At 37.9% G+C, this 19,107-nt stretch overlaps 1 protein-coding gene across 18 annotated transcripts in view; it reads right to left on the reverse strand.

Annotated features, from left to right (window-relative positions):
- The window catches only part of l(1)G0196 (inositol hexakisphosphate and diphosphoinositol-pentakisphosphate kinase), a 1,071,245-nt gene that overhangs the window by 43,613 nt on the left and 1,008,525 nt on the right, over positions 1–19,107 (reverse strand). For all 18 annotated transcript variants that reach the window (XM_070103279.1, XM_070103273.1, XM_070103280.1 and 15 more), the window contains one exon: positions 11,553–11,585. In XM_070103279.1, coding sequence (XP_069959380.1) covers positions 11,553–11,585 — 33 coding nt within the window. The remainder of the gene's footprint in view (positions 1–11,552; positions 11,586–19,107) is intronic.

A 19,107-nucleotide genomic window follows, 5' to 3' on the forward strand; every position in this document is an offset into this window, starting at 1 on the left:
TAATGAAACAGAGATTGCAAAAATCTAAGATGTTGAGAAGTTGTTGTTGGTGTGGATCAATGAAAAACAGTTAGCAAGAAATAGTGTTTTGGAGGCGATAATTTGCGAAAAGGCAAAGCAGTTGCATGCGGATCTCACAAAGAAAATGCCTGGAACAAATTAGTAAATTTAAGGCCAGCAGAGGCTGGTTCGACAAATTCAAGAAGCGAACTGGCATACACAGTGTGGTAAGGCATGGCGGGGCTGCAAGTTCAGACAAACGTGGGGCCGAAGAATTAGTCGAATTCAAGGAGCACGTAGAGATTGAAGGATTTCTCCCCCATGTGTGCAAACTGGAATGAGTTGCAAAGTTTTATGGAGAAATAGGATCCTAACAAAGCTGTTGCAAGCTGTGTCTGCAACATGTTCAATGACAATGCCTTGTCCCATTTTAGGCAAATCTTAAAGAGATGCCAGAAATAGACCTTTCTAGACAGATTTTTTGTGTGACAGGGGTACAGTGACTCAAGTTGGTCCTAGTGCCAGTAAAAAACAAAGAAGGGAAGCAACCCCGAATAGAGCCTTGATACCTGAATTCCTTATGGACGGGGATTCCCCTTATAAACAATTACCTTTCCTCCTCCTTCTCCCCTCCTCGCCGTCTCCCATACACCAACAAGAGTCTTCAATAAAGGTCAATGTGATGTTAAATGTTCATTTATCCATTTCATTAGTCATTTATATTTATTTCTTATTGTTTTCTGTATGTAAAACTATATTCTATATAAAATGTATTTTTTGTTAATATTTTTGGGAGTCTGGAATGGATTAATTGGATTTACATTATTTCTTAGGAAAAATATTGCTTAAGTTTTTGTACAATTCGGTTTTCGTCAGATTTTTTCAAATGGATTAATCATGAAAACTGAAGTTCCACTGTAAACCAATTTCAAAACAGGGTTCCGAATAAACACAGTAGGCATTCCTAGCACTAAAATGACATTTCCTTTATTCATTAATAAACCATACCACGGGCGGGATTGAACCCACAGTCAGAGAGTCTCAAAACTCCAGACCGTCGAGTTAGCCACTGGACCAGCTTGCCACAATAAGATTCGTCCAACTAGGTATATTTCTACACCATAGGAAAGTTAGCATAGGCACCACTGTGACCACAAATGCAAGTTTTTACAGACGAATCTCCAGCTAGCATGGCCGTGACGAACTCTAGCTCAAGTCCCCTCAGTGCCGTCAACATGACTCACAAAATCGTAATGACACGATTGCAAACAAACCATACCATGGGCGGGATTGAACCCGCGGTCAGAGAGTCTCAAAACTCCAGACCATCGCGTTAGCCACTGGACCAGCTTGCCACAATAAGATTCGTCCAACTAGGTATATTTCTACACCATAGGAAGGTTAGCATAGGCACCACTATGACCACAAATGCAAGTTTTTACAGACAAATCTCCAGTTTTGAGACTCTCTGACCGCGGGTTCAATCCCGCCCGTGGTATGGTTTGTTTGCAATCGTGTCATTACGATTTCGTGAGTCATGCTGACGGCACTGAGGGGACTTGAGCTAGAGTTTGTCACGGCCACGCTAGCTGGAGATTTGTCTGTAAAAACTTGCATTTGTGGTCACAGTGGTGCCTATGCTAACCTTCCTATGGTGTAGAAATATACCTAGTTGGACGAATCTTATTGTGGCAAGCTGGTCCAGTGACTAACGCGACGGTCTGGAGTTTTGAGACTTTCTGACCGTGGGTTCAATCCCGCCCGTGGTATGGTTTGTTTGCAATCGTGTCATTACGATTTCGTGAGTCATATTCATTAATATGTTTCCAGGCTTTACAGATGAATTCCATTTTGATTTTTTATTCACAAATAATTTCTATTCACACAAAAATTGAAGAGTTATTGTTATGCAATATTATAATAATTGTATAAATAATATCAACACATTCGTGAATACATATCAGACTCACCAGTTGATATGTATTGGATGCGTGATGTGATTTGTTTACTCTTGAATATAGGAAAAAAACATTCTCACTACTTTGAGCTCAATTTCAAGCTATTTTCAGTCCTAAAACCCAATGAAATCTTGTCTAATTCTGTAATATATCTTCCATTCTATTAAATGAGACCAGTAAAATGAAGAATGCAACCATAAAAGCCATATGAAAATACACCACTAAGTTGTTTTAACCCTTTCAGGGTCCATCCCGTAGATCTACGGCTTTACGTTCAGGGTCCAAACCGTAGATCTACGCCATGAGCTCAGCTCACTCTGATAAACTGTGAGTGGTACATTTGGGCCTAGATATGAGAGAATACATCTATGTGGTATGTGTGCACCACATAAAACAGATCCTGCAGCACACTGTGTATAATGAGAGAAAAAAAATGAAATCATGATTTTTCGATTAAAACAGCAACTTTGCAGTGTTTTTTCGTATGTTTTTTATAGTTGTATTTGCGATTTCTTGGTCTCATTTGATAGAATGGAAGACATATTACAGAAATAGAGATGATTTTGATTGGTTTTAGCACTGGAAATGGCTTGAAACTGAGCTCAAAGTAGCAGAAATGTTAAATTTTTGCTGATATTCAAGAGTAAACAAACGACCTCACACATCTAATACACGTCGGCTGGTGGGTCTAATATACATTCACAAATATGGTGATGATATTTATACAATTATTACAGTATTGCATAACAGTAAATCTTCTATTTTTTGGTGTGAATAAAAATTTATTATGTGAATAAAAAATCAAAATGGAATTTATTTGTAAAGCCTCAAAACATAACTAATGAACAGAGGAAATGTTAGTTTAGTTCCAGGAATACCTACATTGTTCATTCTGGACCCTATTTTGAAATTGGAATATTTTGAACTTTGTGTTAAATTGGCCAAATTAACAATTTCCGATCACTTTATTTTGTAGTTGAAACAGTTGACTTGGCGATTTCTTGTGCTCAATCGATAGAATAGAAGTAATACTAGTGAAATAGCTAAGAATTTGGTTGATTGGAATAATGTAATTGGCCTAAAATGGGAGTCAAAGTCGGCAAAATCGCCGATTCGTAAATATCGCTGACACATCAAAATTCGCGAGAGCATAATTTCGTCAGTTTTCCACCAAATTTCGTACTTTTTGTTTTATTACCTTCACAAAAAGATTCTCTACGATTTCATAAGAAAAAATAACAATTTTTTTTTTTTTTAAATTCTTGGACACTGGTGCGTGACTCCAGATTTGGGCCTTGGACCCTGAAAGGGTTAAACCAAATACAGTAGCAGTTTTTTTCTCATTATGCACTGCATGCTGCAGGATTTGTTTTATATGGTGCACACTTACTGCACTGACCCATTCTCAAATATCTAGGCCCAAATTTATCAATGACAGCTTATCTGAGCGAGCTGAGCTCATCATGTAGAACTATGGCACAGGCCCTCAAAGGGTTAACATATTTATAGATGAGGTTGTAAAAGAAGTAAATGCTAGGGTATTGGGGAGAGGGATGGGATTAAATTATGGGGAATGAAATACAAAATGGGAGTTGACACATACTGTGCTTTTGGGAGATTCTAATACATGTACAGTGGACCCTCGACCAACGATGGCATCGATTAACGATAAATCTGACTAGCGATACTTTTTAATGCAAAAATTTTGCCTCGACTAGCGCTTAAAAACCCGACCAGCACTATTCGTTCCGTACCATATGCGTCCACTTTGGCCTGAGCGCGCCTCACTTGTCCCTTTGGTGCCAGTGTTTACGAGCCAGCCAGCCACCGCGGTCGCTTCCAAACATACAACTGGAACATTTCATATTATCACAGCCTTTTTAGTGGTTGCACCTGCAAAATAAGTCACCATGGGCCCCAAGAAAGCTTCTAGTGCCAACCCTACAGCGAAAAGGGTGAGAATTACTATGGAGATGAAGAAAGAGATCATTGATAAATATGAAAGTGGAGTGCGTATCTCTGAGCTGGTCAGGTTGTATAATAAACCCCAATCAACCATCGCTACTATTGTGGGCAAGAAAAAGGCAATCAAGGAAGCTGTTCTTGCCAAAGGTGCAACTATGTTTTCGAAACTGAGATCGCAAGTGATAGAAGATGTTGAGAGACTTTTATTGGTGTGGATAAACGAGAAACAGATAGCAGGAGACAGCATCTCTCAAGCGATCATATGTGAAAAGGCTAGGAAGTTGCATGACGATTTAATTAGAAAAATGCCAGCAACTAGTGATGTGAGTGAATTTAAGGCCAGCAAAGGTTGGTTTGAGAGATTAAAGAAGCGTAGCGGTATTCATAGTGTGATAAGGCATGGTGAGGCTGCCAGTTTGGACCACAAATCGGCTGAAAAATATGTGCAGGACTTCAAGGAGTACATAGACAGTGAAGGACTGAAACCTGAACAAGTGTTTAATTGTGACGAAACAGGCCTGTTTTGGAAGAAAATGCCAAGCAGGACGTACATTACTCAGGAGGAAAAGGCACTTCCAGGACATAAGCCTATGAAAGACAGGCTTACTCTGTTGATGTGTGCCAATGCTAGTGGTGATTGCAAAGTGAAGCCTTTATTGGTGTATCACTCTGAAACTCCCAGAGTGTTCAGGAAAAACAATGTCCTCAAGGCTAATTTGTGTGTGCTGTGGAGGGCAAACAGTAAGGCATGGGTCACTAGGGACTTTTTCTATGACTGGTTACATCATGCATTTGCCCCCAATGTGAAAAATTACCTATTTGAAAAGAAATTAGACCTTAAGTGCCTCCTGGTATTAGACAATGCTCCTGGTCATCCTTCAGACTTGGCAGAGCGACTTTCTAGGGACATGAGCTTCATTAAGGTGAAGTTTTTGCCTCCTAATACCACTCCTCTCCTGCAGCCCATGGACCAGCAGGTTATTTCCAACTTCAAGAAACTGTACACAAAAGCTATGTTTGAAAGGTGCTTTGTAGTGACCTCAGAAACTCAACTGACTCTAAGAGAGTTTTGGAAAGATCATTTTACCATCCTCAATTGTGTAAACATTATAGGTAAGGCTTGGGAGGAAGTGACTAAGAGGACATTGAACTCTGCTTGGAAAAAACTGTTGCCAGAATGTGTAGACAAAAGGGATTTTGAAGGGTTTGAGGCTAACCCTGAGAATCCTATGCCAGTTGAGGAATCCATTGTGGCATTGGGGAAGTCCTTGGGGTTGGAGGTTAGTGGGGAGGATGTGGAAGAGTTGGTGGTGGAGGACAGTGAAGAACTAACCACTGATGAGCTGCTAGATCATCTTCAACAGCAAGAGGGCACACCTGAGGAAACTGCTTCAGAGGAGGGGAGAGAGAAATTGAAGAAGTTGCCTACTTCTAAGATAAAGGAAATGTGTGCAAAGTGGCTTGAAGTGCAAACCTTTTTTGATGAAAATCACCCTGACACATCTACTGCAAGCCGTGCTGGTGACTATTACACTGACACTGTTGTGAACCACTTTAGGAAAGTCATAAAGGAACGAGAGGTACAGGCCTCTATGGACAGATATGTTGTGCGACAGAAGTCCAGTGACTCTGAAGCTGGTCCTAGTGGCATTAAAAGAACAAGGGAAGTACCCCCAGAAAAAGACTTGCTGCCTCAAGTGCTAATGGAAGGGGATTCCCCTTCTAAACACTAACACCTCTTCCCTCCTCCCATCCCATCAATCATCACCAGATCTTCAATAAAGGTAAGTGTCATGTAACTGTGCATGTAATCTTCAGTTTGTGTGTATTAAAATTAATATTTCATGTGGTAAAATTTTTTTTTTTTCAATACTTTTGGGTGTCTTGCACGGATTAATTTGATTTCCATTATTTCTTATGGGGAAAATTAACTTGACTAACGATAATTCTGACTAACGATGAGCTCTCAGGAACGGATTAATATCGCTGGTCGAGGGTCCACTGTATCTACATTATTTGTATGGCTCAGAGAAATAAACATTATTATTATTATTGCCGTTGTTGTTAGGTAGGTAGGGGCAGCAAGGGTGAAACGATACTTGCCCATACATTTTGCTAGCCCAGGGACTGAACCTGGGAATTTGTGTACAGTAAGGTTTTTCCCATTGAATTTTTTGTCATTCTTTAGTCCTTCATTAATAATTTTTTTTGAATTTTCATCATTTTCCAGTATAAATATATTTTTTTAATATATTTTTAAGGAAATTTACTGCCAGATATGGTAACATATTGGTTTTCTGAAAATTAAACAGTGAAGCTTCGACACCATTTGCTAAAAACATGTCGGAGCAGGTGAGTACATCTATACTATCAAGATCAAAGAGTAAACCACCAGATGCTGTTTATAATCTAAACAATATACAATATAGCAATAATGGTAGAATTACTGACAAAAATGTTAGGTAAAAGGACATACTATGCAACCAGTGCAACATTTTATTTGGAAATGCTTTGCTCTCCAGAACCTCTGTCAAGCTATAATGGCTTGACAAAGTTCCTGGAAAGTGGAACACTGCCACAATAAAATGTCACATTAGTTGCATTTATGTCTTTTTACCTAACAATATACAATATAGACAACAGTTATTTAGATGAACAGATAGAAATATACAACTATTACCAATATGTCAATAATTTTAACAATCCATAAGAAACATTATGAAGAACTACTGTATAAACCTCGTGAAAATAAAAATTCTTCTTTGCTAGAAAGATAATTACAGCCTCTCCACACTTAACGACGGAGTTCTGTTCCTAAGACCAAGTCGGTAAATGAATTCGTTGCTAAGCAAGGAGTGTACTATAATGGCAGTGGATTTGTGTCTATCATCTCTGATATTGTTTTCATGTCACCTTTACACCATTTATAGTATATTTTTAAATGTTTATGTTTGTACTTAGATATAAATACTGGTCAGAGAGCCCGTCGTAAGTCTGAGTCATCAGTAAACGAGTATGTCACTAAGTGAGGAGAGGTTGTACTTGTTATATCATGCAATTTTGTTTACAAGTAAGCTGAGAGCTGCACTACATCAGCTGCAGTATACACAGTACAGGAATTTAAGTGAAAATCATGAAATACATTTTGAGTGTTTTCCCTTTATAACTGAGAGAATCATTACTACATTATTACAGGTGTTCCTTGACTTACGATGGGGTTACATTCTGATGAACTCATCACAAGTCAAAATATCATGTTGAATATGAATGTGATATGCTAAACAAATAAGTAAATAAGAACCACTGTCACTAAATAACAAATAATTATTGTAGCTAAATTCCAGTATTGAACTTTCTGCCTTCACACTGGGAATTATTAAGTTTCATCTTCAAAGTAATATCCTTTGCACCAGCACAAAGTTAAAATATCATAAGCGAGCCTTCATAAGTCGAGAAGCACCTGTACGTTACAGTGAAGAAATGTACTGTTTTAAGAAGAAATCTTTTGGCAAATGAAATGACACTTTATACAATAAGAGATACTATAAAGTATAGATCCATGCAGGAATGCACAACTTTTTAAACATCACTGAATGAATAATAAGATACATAGTCTGCAGTAAAGACAGTGAATAAATACAGTGGAGGGTATTCATTGTCACAGGTCAGTGGCAGTTCTATTTTTGAAACACGACATGGAAAGCTGCAAGTGTGTTGCAAGCAACTGAGCCTGCATCTATGAATACGAATGCTCCTCACTTTACGATGGTTTGACTTAAGATATTTTGACTTTACGATGGTGTGATAATGACATATCGTATGGTGTTTTTATCTGTGTTTAACCAAATTTTCCCAAGCCCATTATGTCTGCCTGTACAACATAGCATTACATATACTGTACCTGTATCATCCTTGGGTAATTTAGTCAGTGTAATGTAAAACTTTTTATTTTCATTGTACATTTATTGACAGGATAAACTTTTTTTTTTAACACATCAGCCATTTCCCATTGAGGCAGGGTGATCCAAAATGAAATAAAAAACTTTCATCATTGTTCAACACTTTCACCATCATTCGTACATAATCACTATCTTTGTAGAGGCGCTCAGATACGACAATTTAGATGTCACTCCAAACAGCCAATATCCCAAACCCCTCAGATGAGTGTGTATACATAAACATGTATATACTTAGGTAGTGTAACCTAAGTAAAAGTAGCAAGATATACCTGTTATCTTGTGTGTTTATGAGACAGAAAAAAGACACCAGGAATCTTACATTATGTAAAACAAATACAGTGGTACCTCGAGTTTCGAACAGCTCCCAACACGAATAATTATGTAAGTTTAATTTTTGTAAGTGCTTTTGTAAGTGTATTTTTGGGGGTCTGAAATGGACTAATCTAATTTACATTATTCCTTATGGAAACAAATTTGTTCGGTATTAGGACTCGAACAGCCTCCTGGAACGAATTAAGTTCGTAACTCGAAGTACCACTGTACAGGTTTGTTTCACACTCATTTGATAGGACAGTAGTACCTCCCTGAGTGGTTGCTGTCTATCAACCTACTACTACTGAATGGTTTTTGGGACTGGGAAAAACTTATATTCATTTGTTCACTTTTCAATACTGGTATTTAGTTACGGTAAATTATTTATTTATTCAGTTACAATAGTTATTTATTTTTTCAACATGATAGCCATCTCCCACCAAGGCAGGGTGACCCAAAAAAGAAACACTTTCACCATCATTCACACAATTTCACTGTCTTTGCAGAAGCACCAAGATATGAGAGTTTAGATGTCACTCCAAACAGCCATTTTCCCAAACCCCTCCTTTAACCCCTTCACTGTCCAAACGTAGATCTACGTTCTTACCGCTTGCGCTCCAAACATAGATCTACATTTTATTTTTCCTGCCTCCAAATTTGGCATGATTGGCCTAAGATGCCTGGTCAGCAAAGACTGGGTCTTAACCCTCAGTGTGTGCTATATTAAAAAAATCTGGGACCATGTAGTAACTTGTGGGAGCACCAGTTCAACTGAGCACCAGCTAGAGCAAACAGCGCGGCAAACACCAAGGATTCACTGGTGTCATGTCGTATTAACACCTTGCCAGAATGTCCTATAACCTATGCCCTAAGTAAAAAGAAACAAGTCTGGAACTGTAATTTCGGCAGGCTGGCTGGCTGATTGACTGTCTCTATCTCTGTCTGTCTGTCTGTACCTATCTCTGTCTCTATCTCACAGGAACACATTCGTAAATACAATTATACAGTGTAAATTACCTAGGATAACCCCAAAAAATCCAGACAAAGTACTATTCTGGAACTGTAATCTTCGAAGCCTGGCCTGCGGCTGATTGGCTGTCTCTATCTCCGTCTGTCTGTCTGTATCTATCTCTGTCTCTATATCTGTCTATTTCACAGGAACACATACATAAATACAATTCTGTATAGTGTAAATTACCTAGGATAACCCAAAAAATCCTGACACAGTGCTATACTGTGCTTGTAGATAGTGATCGTGAGTAATACCAGATGTAAAAAAACAAAATTTTAGAGTCAGTACTTACAGAGACATAAGGCTGCAAAGTCGGCACTTGTCACTTATCTGACAGCAACTTGATGACCTCCACTTGAAGATGCATTGCCGTTATACCTTTTTTTCTCATTTTTTTTTAAATTGTATAATTTTTATGTTCTGATAATGACAATTTATAGTAGTTCTTGTGATTTCATAGTTAATCTTTGTTTTGACACTAATATTAGGTACTGAAACAGTACTCAAATAGTCATAAACACAGTGATAAATGAACATTTTCACCTATATATACATAATATTTATAGGTCCCAGCAATGTTTTGGATACATGGGAGTATATAATAATAATAATGATAATAATAATAATAATAATAATAATAATAATAATAATAGTAATAATAATAATAATAATAATAATAATAATAATAATAATAGTAATAATAATAATAATAATATGTAATAATAATTATAATAATAGAAATAAGTTCCCTTGAAGCTTGATGTAAGAGTGTGACACTTGTCTTATCTTTTCACTCCACTGCTGACAATGGTGACATTTGATGAGCTGTCTTATCTTATCACCCCACTAATGACTGGTGACGTTTGATGAGCTCATCTTATCTCATCTCTCCGCTCATGATGGTGGTGACATCTGATGAGCCTTGCTTTATTTGTTTTCACTGTTACACATAAACATGTCTATTTGTCTATATGTCTGTCTGTCTGTGTGTTTGTCTTTCTGTCTGCCTATGTGTTTCTTTCTCTCTGCTTGTCTCTCTTGTCTCAGAGAGTTGCTCATGAACCAGCTAGTATTACACACAATCACTATCTACAACCACAGTATAGCACTTTGTCTGGATTTTTTGGGTTATCCTAGGCAATTTATACTATGTATAACTGTTTTTATGTATGTGTTCCTGTGATAGAGACAGAGATAGATACAGACAGACAGACGGAGATAGAGACAGCCAATCAACCAGCCAGCTGGCCAGCCAGCCTGTCGAAATTGCAGTTCAAGAATTGTTTCTTTTTACTTAGGGCATAAGTTATAGGACATTCTGGTAGGATGACACTTTTGTCTTAAAAGGGAAGTGTTAATAAGACATGACATCAGTGAATCCTTGGTGTTTGCTGCACTGTTTGCTCTAGTTGGTGCTCAATGGAACTGGTGCTCCCACAAGGTACTAAAATGTCCCCGATTTTTTAATACAGCGCACACTCAGGGTTAAGACCCATTCTATGCTGACCAGGCATCTTAGGCCAATCTTGCCAAATTTAGAGGCAGGAAAAATAAAAACGTAGATCTACATTTGGAGCGCTAACGGTAAGAACGTAGATCTACGTTTGGACAGTTAAGGGGTTAAAAGAAGTGCAGGCATTGTACTTCCCACCTCCAAGACTCACGTCCAGCTACCCAGTTTCCCTTAATCCCTTCAAAAAATATTACCCTGCTCACACTCCAACAGCCTGTCAGGTTCCAAAAACCATTCGTCTCCATTCACTACTATCTAACATGCTCACATATGCCTGCTCCATGTCCAGGCCCCTTACACACAAAACCTCTTTTACCCCCTCCCTCCATCTTTTCTTAGGATGACCCCTACTCCTCCTCCCCTCCATTACATACTTATACACCCTCCAAGTCAACCTATTTTGCTCTATCCTCTCTAAATGGCCAAATCACCTCAATAACTCTTCTTCAGCCCTCTGAATAATATTTGTTCCCTAGGCTTTTTTTAACCTATTTATCTCACTCCAAATTTTTTTTCTTATTCTCAGCAAAATTTGTTGACAGCACCTCACCCACTCTAACAATTGCTCACCTTCTGCACTCTATCACCGCTCTCTTCACCTCTCTTTTACTCTCCACATAATCCACCCTCCTTATATCATATTCATATTTGACATGATATTTTCAACTTACAATGGGTTCATCGTAACGTAAGTCCAGGAGCACCTACCAACAAACAATAACAGGTAGCAAGAATTTAAAGATACAAAAGCATATTGCAGTAAACCCCAAAGGAGCCAATACTGTATATTGAGAATGGTTAAAGAAATACAAAAAGCAATAAACTACACTTACCTTCATCGCTGACAGAATCTAAGCTGGAGCTCCCTGCAGTTTTGAAGTCAATGTCAAAACATGAAAATGGATCCAAGATTTTGTTAGTTGCTAACACACAACAATGATACATTATAATGGCAATAATGACATATACAGAAAAAAAAAACACATTTAAAACTCAAACTCCACTGAGTTTGAGTTTGTTAACTGAGTGGCTACTGTAGGACTATACTATTTGCTACTCTCAAATAGTGCTGTATGATCCTAAGTTTTGTGTGCTATTTAATACTATAAAAACAATAATATCTACTGTCAAAATATTATGATGCTACTTAATTTGAAATATGCTGCATGTAGCTAGACTCAGGTGACTTTTCATCATTGCTGTCATGCTTAACAATGAAAAATCTTTATACAGTAGTGGAATATTTTCTTAACTGTAACCACTTTGGAAAAAACAAACCAAATTAAATACAGTGGACCCCCGCTTAACGATCACCTCCCAATGCGACCAATTATGTAAGTGTATTTATGTAAGTGCGTTTGTACATGTATGTTTGGGGGTCTGAAATGGACTAATCTACTTCACAATATTCCTTATGGGAACAAATTTGGTCAGTAATGGCACCTGAATATACTTCTGGAATGAAAAAATATCATTAACCGGGGGTCCACTGTACAATGTGTCTTAAATATTTGAAAGGTTGTGATGAAAATTTCTCCTAAAATTATAAATACTAATTCTATAGTAACCTCTTATAAAGCTATTATATACAGTGTGATATTTTACAAATGCAACTGAAAAAGTCCATCCCAAATTGAGGATTCTTTTCACATACTATTTAAAGTCAGAGTAATTTTTTTTAATGTTGGAGGTACTTTTTTTTAATGTTGGAGTCACTTTTATTTAATGTTAGAGGCACCTTTTAAAAGTTAAATACACTTTTTAAATTTTGGATGCACTTTTTTAATTTTGGAGGCACTTTTTAAAGTTGGAGGCACCTTTTTTTCATGTTGGAGGCACTTTTTTTTTTACTGTTGGAGGAACTTTTTAGAAGTTAGAGGCACCTTTCCTTTTATATTAGAGGCACCTTTTATTTTAAATTAGAGGCACCTTTTACTTTAAATTAGGGGCACCTTTTATTTTAAGTTAGAGGTACCTTTTCTTTTAAGTTTGAGACAACTTCTCTTTAAAGTTTGAGGGACCTTTTACTGTTGGAGACATTTTTTAAAGTCAGAGGCACTTTTTAGATGTAGGAGGCACTTTTTTAATCACATTTACAAAAAATTACTTTACTGAATATAAAGGAACTTTAAAAAGAGATAAATGCTTTTCAACTTATAGTGTGGTGCATAAGTAGCTTTAATGAGAATAATTATTTCTGCATATGGCTGCATTGCTCTGGCAACAATTATTATGAATGCGGTCGTGAGCTGATTAATTTGTGTATTAATATAGCCTCCATTTTGTGTGGCACTAACACTTTTTGCTGTTTTACATTTTTATTATATTCACGGGTGGAGTGATAAACCCATAAGGGGGTCACATAGTGTCCAGGGGAATGTGAGGCAATCAGGTTTGATGCAAGGGGAGTTTAGTTTCAATTCCTTGGATCAAGAACCCCTCATCATACATCTCTTGAGAGGTTCTGAGGTGGAACAACATCTAGTTTGATTGTTTACAAATGCTTGTTAGGCAGTGTTACCCCATGATACACTACCTCTGATATACCTCTGAAAAGTTGCAAGAGTTAATCTACTTTCTGAGCCCAGCCATGGGCCAGGCTCGTCTGGTGCTTGCCTAGTCAACCAGGCTCTTGCTGCTGGAGGCCTGCTGCTCCACATATCCATCACAGCCTGGTTGATCTGGCACCTGGTGAAGATACTTGTCCAGTTTCCTCTTGAAGGCTTCTACACTTGTTCCAGCCGTGTTTATGATATCTTCTGGTAATATGTTGAATAGTCTGGGACCCCGGATGTTGATACAATGTTCCCTTATTGTCTCCACTGCACCCCCACATAGACCCATCTGGCCTTAATTTTTTTCTAAAGATATGACCAGGTTGTGGGAGATCCAAACAACTGTGCTGAGGTCAAAGATATTGGCAGGTGCCATATTTAAGGCCACAAAAAGTTGTGTACTAGTATGCTGAACACAGTTAAGGTATTAAGACTGGTAATAAAAATAATTATCTTCATAAACTGTGTGTCAGAAGAGGTGGCTAAAATACCGAGAATTACTAAATTACTAAATGTAAAAAGGAAAACTTTCATTTCTCTTTTTAGGTCACCATGCCTTAGTGGGAGATGAGTGGTATGATAAACAAAAAAGTTGTACATGAGGGAGGTGAAGGTGTTGGGTGGCTGCCTAGTGACCCATCAAGATGACTCCTAAACTCACTCTCGTTTCCCACTGGGGCATAAAGATAATGTGACTTCTCTCATGTGAGCATATTTTATCTTAGATAGGGAGTGCTTTCATCTAGTCAGGTATTATTAACCCTTTGACTGCTGCAGGCCCCTTTCTGAAACTGTTATTCTATGTCGCAAAATATTCGAAAAAAAAAAAAAAATTCTTATGAAAATGTTAAGATTATTTTTCTGAGTGTTTTAGTCCAAAAAAAAAAAAAAAATTTTTGCCATCAGTGCTTACCGAGATATAGAGGCGTGAAGTTTGCAGAAAATGAGCCGTGTATGGCAACAGCGGTGACTGCCACTCACCTGGTAAACTTTGGTTTACTTGTATTTGAAGGTTTGTTGTTTTTTTCACTATTTTATTTTTTCACATAACTTATGTGGCCTGTGAGACCAAAGTAAGGTGCAATGTACATATATATACTCGTTGTATACAACACAATAAGCACACAAACATAATTATCAATACAGTGGACCCCCGCATAACGATCACCTCCCAATGCGACCAATTATGTAAGTGTATTTATGTAAGTGCATTTGTACGTGTATGTTTGGGGGTCTGAAATGGACTAATCTACTTCACAATATTCCTTATGGGAACAAATTCGGTCAGTACTGGCACCTGAACATACTTCTGGAGTGAAAAAATATCGTTAACCGGGGGTCCACTGTATATTGTTTACAAAACTTGTTTACAAAAACAAACAATACAAAAAATTGTTTATTACTATTGTTCTATAATATATATACCAATGTACAGTCACTGAACATATTCCTAGAAGTTTTGCAGCTTGTGGAACTCTTTGAAACATGGTGTCATACACAATGGTGTTTTACACTCCTCACACATAAAACCAGTGTGTGTGCATTTTTGTGGACTTTTTTTTTTATGTGCAAAGACAAAACACCTCGTCTGAACAGTTTTCTTCAAAGTATTAGCAGGCAGTTGTGTTATGTAGTTATCCTAGGTAAATGGTCGTGTGTAATCATTCCTTCCTTCCTGCATTCATTTCCTACCTTCCTACCTTCCTGCATTCCTTTCCTACCTTCCTACCTTACTTTCCTACCTTCCTGCATTCCTTTCCTACCTTCCTGCAATCCTTTCCTACCTACCTTTCTACCTTCCTGCATTCCTTTCCTACCTACCTTCCTACCTTCCTGCATTCCTTTCCTATCTTCCTTCCTACATTCTTTCGTCTTTCCTTACTTTTTTCCTTCCTTTCATCTCGTCCTTCCTTCATTCCTGCCTTCCATTCTTCCTTCCTTCTGGTTTCTATAATATATATACACATATATAGTTGCTTCATTCAGCAAGCTTTTCTTGTGTGCGTGTGTGTGGCTTATAACTGTTTTGAGTCAGGAGTCAGCAGCTGTCAAAATGACATATTGTCTCATTACTCACTCCCCCTACTGCCTGTCAAAACAATGGGGTCGGATTCTGCTTCCCCTCCATTCTATCTAATTATCTTTCTCCCTCATTCTATCTCTTTCAATCTGTCTCTCTCTTTCTATCTGTCTGTCCCAAACTCCTCGAAATCATGAAATTGATCATCACTGGCACTTCCATCTGTGTTAGAGCATCACTTGGGAAGAGAAGAGTCCCAGATTTGCTGGGGAGTCACATATTTCTTACTGCTAAGCATGCTGAAAAAGGACGACTAAAATGGCATTCCCACAATGCATCACTGGCTCCCCGATTTTTTTTATATGGTGCACACTGACCATGGAGACCCATTCTCTCACATGTGGGCCTACCAGCTTTCTCCTGCTTGATTTGAAGCCGCTAGAATTTATGCGTATAAATACGTCAGAAACAGTGGCACGTAAGACATATATATACGCCGTAAACAGTCAAAGGGTTAATCCTGCTAGTGGAGTTTGTAATTAGTATTTTCTAATATGTAAACCACACATTATAAGATTTGCAAGGAAATAAACATTTTCATTAATAAGTAAGTACAGTGGAACCTTGGCTTTCATCATTAATTCATTCCAGAAAGTCTGACGAAAACTGAATTCGACGAAAACGGAAGCAATATTTCCCATAAGAAATAATGTAAATCCAATTAATGCATTCCATACACCCAAAAGTACAGTAGGGCCCCACTTATACGGCGGGTTAGGTTCCAGGCTGTCACTGGAAAGCAGACATCGCCGGAAGGCAGAACGCCATTTTTTTCCATTTATAAATGCATATAAATGCCAGACAACAAGTTTACACTAAATTATATTAAGTTAGTAATAGAACCAGGCATTAAAAACACACAAAGTAAAATACATTCACAGTAAATTCATTACTTATCTTAAAGTATTTGTAATCTTAATGTAGGGAGAGAGGTGAGTAGTACTTATTTGTAGGAAGTCAGGTGCAGGTAGCCCAGGTGTAGGTAGCCCTGGCTCCCCATCTCATACTTAATATACAATATTTAAAACATCCCAGAGAGGTAAAATACACATACAGTACACTCATTATTTACCTTAAAATATGTGTAGTCTTAATATAGAAAGAGAGGTGAGTAGTATTTATTTGTAGGAAGTCAGTGTAGGTAGCCGGTAGGTGTAGCCCGCCTGGGCTACACCTACCGGCTACCTACACTGTGGCCCAAATTTAATCATTTCTAACAACTACCTTTAGATGCCATCATAAACAAAGGTAGAGGTAATGAATAATTCATGCCGAAAATTGTAAAAAAAGCGGAGTGAGGGAGTGGCTGGGCCAAACGCAGATTCATACATGTTTTCTCTGATGGCTGAGCAGAGAAAACGTAATGTTGTCCCTCCACCCGGCTACTACACAGGTCCACAAGTATTATTATCAGAGCACATAAAATATGCAATAAATGCCAGAAAACAAGTTTACACTAACTTACATTAAGTTAGCAATAGAAACAGGCATTAAAAACACAATAAAAGGTAAGATACACACAGAGTACACTTATTACTTACCTTAAAATATTAATATTAATGTGTGAGAGGTGAGTGGCAGGGTGTTTATTGAATAAAATCAGAATGGCACACCATCATCCTCTAACTTGGCACTTAAAGCAAGAGGCTTACAACTTCTCTTTTTATCACAGCTAACCTTAGACGCCATCGTCAATGAGAGCCAATTAGTTAACAAAAGAGTAAACGAGAGAGAGAATGAGATACAGAGTTGAGACAATGTAAGAACACAAACTGAACAGGTAGTGGAAGATCACTTGGTCAGGTGAAATAAATGCGTATTAATATGTGTCTACTTTCAGTTCATTCACGTCCATTTGTAAGAGTTTGTAAAACATTTACCTCAATATTTTTTTATTATAATAATAATTACCTCACAATACAAATACTCTTACATTGTGTACAAGTTCTACAAGTTAGAGTGAATGAAGATAATAATATTAATAATAATAATAATATTAATAATAATAATAATAATAATAATAATAATAATAATAATAATAATTTTTATTATTATTAACACACTGGCCGATTCCCACCAAGGCAGGGTGGCCCGAAAAAGAAAAACTTTCGCCATCATTCACTCCATCACTGTCTTGCCAGAAGGGTGCTTTACACTACAGTTTTAAACTGCAACATTAACACCCCTCCTTCAGAGTGCAGGCACTGTACTTCCCATCTCCAGGACTCAAGTCCGGCCTGCCGATTTCCCTGAATCCCTTCATAAATGTTACTTTGCTCACACTCCAACAGCACGTCAAGTATTAAAAAATCCATTTGTCTCCATTCACTCCTATCAAACACGCTCACGCATGCCTGCTGGAAGTCCAAGCCCCTCACACACAAAACCTCCTTTGCCCCCTCCCTCCAACCTTTCCTAGGCCGACCCCTACCCCGCCTTCCTTCCACTACAGACTGATACACTCTTGAAGTCATTCTGTTTTGCTCCATTCTCTCTACATGTCTGAACCACCTCAACAACCCTTCCTCAGCCCTCTGGATAACAGTTTTGGTAGTCCTGCACCTCCTCCTAACTTCCAAACTACGAAATCTCTGCATTATATTCACACCACACATTGCCCTCAGACATGACATCTCCACTGCCTCCAGCCTTCTCCTCGCTGCAACATTCATCACCCATGCTTCACACCCATATAAGAGCATTGGTAAAAGTATACTCTCATACATTCCCCTCTTTGCCTCCAAGGACAAAGTTCTTTGTCTCCAAAGACTCCTAAGTGCACCGCTCACCCTTTTCCCCTCATCAATTCTATGATTCACCTCATCTTTCATAGACCCATCCACTGACACGTCCACTCCCAAATATCTGAATACATTCACCTCCTCCACACTCTCTCCCTCCAATCTGATATCCAATCTTTCATCACCTAATCTTTTTGTTATCCTCATAACCTTACTCTTTCCTGTATTCACTTTTAATTTTCTTCTTTTGCATACCCTACCAAATTCATCCACCAACCTCTGCAACTTCTCTTCAGAATCTCCCAAGAGCACAGTGTCATCAGCAAAGAGCAACTGTGACAACTCCCACTTTATGTGTGATTCTTTATCTTTTAACTCCACACCTCTTGCCAAGACCCTCGCATTTACATCTCTTACAACCCCATCTATAAATATATTAAACAACCACGGTGACATCACACATCCTTGTCTAAGGCCTACTTTTACTGGGAAATAATCTCCCTCTTTCCTACATACTCTAACTTGAGCCTCACTATCCTCGTAAAAACTCTTCACTGCTTTCAGTAATCTACCTCCTACACCATACACCTGCAACATCTGCCACATTGCCCCCCTATCCACCCTGTCATATGCCTTTTCCAAATCCATAAATGCCACAAAAACCTCTTTAGCCTTATCTAAATACTGTTCACTTATATGTTTCACTGTAAACACCTGGTCCACACACCCCCTACCTTTCCTAAAGCCTCCTTGTTCATCTGCTATCCTATTTTCCGTCTTACTCTTAATTCTTTCAATAATAACTCTACCATACACTTTACCAGGTATACTCAACAGACTTATCCCCCTATAATTTTTGCACTCTCTTTTGTCCCCTTTGCCTTTATACAAAGGAACTATGCATGCAATAATAATATTATTATTAATATTAATAATAATGTTATTAATATTAATAATAATATTATTATTATTTATTATAAAAAGCACTAAACCCACAAGGGTCGTGAATTGC

The sequence above is a fragment of the Cherax quadricarinatus genome, chromosome 85 (assembly GCF_038502225.1).
Source record: "Cherax quadricarinatus isolate ZL_2023a chromosome 85, ASM3850222v1, whole genome shotgun sequence".
Taxonomy (NCBI): Eukaryota; Metazoa; Arthropoda; class Malacostraca; order Decapoda; family Parastacidae; genus Cherax; species Cherax quadricarinatus.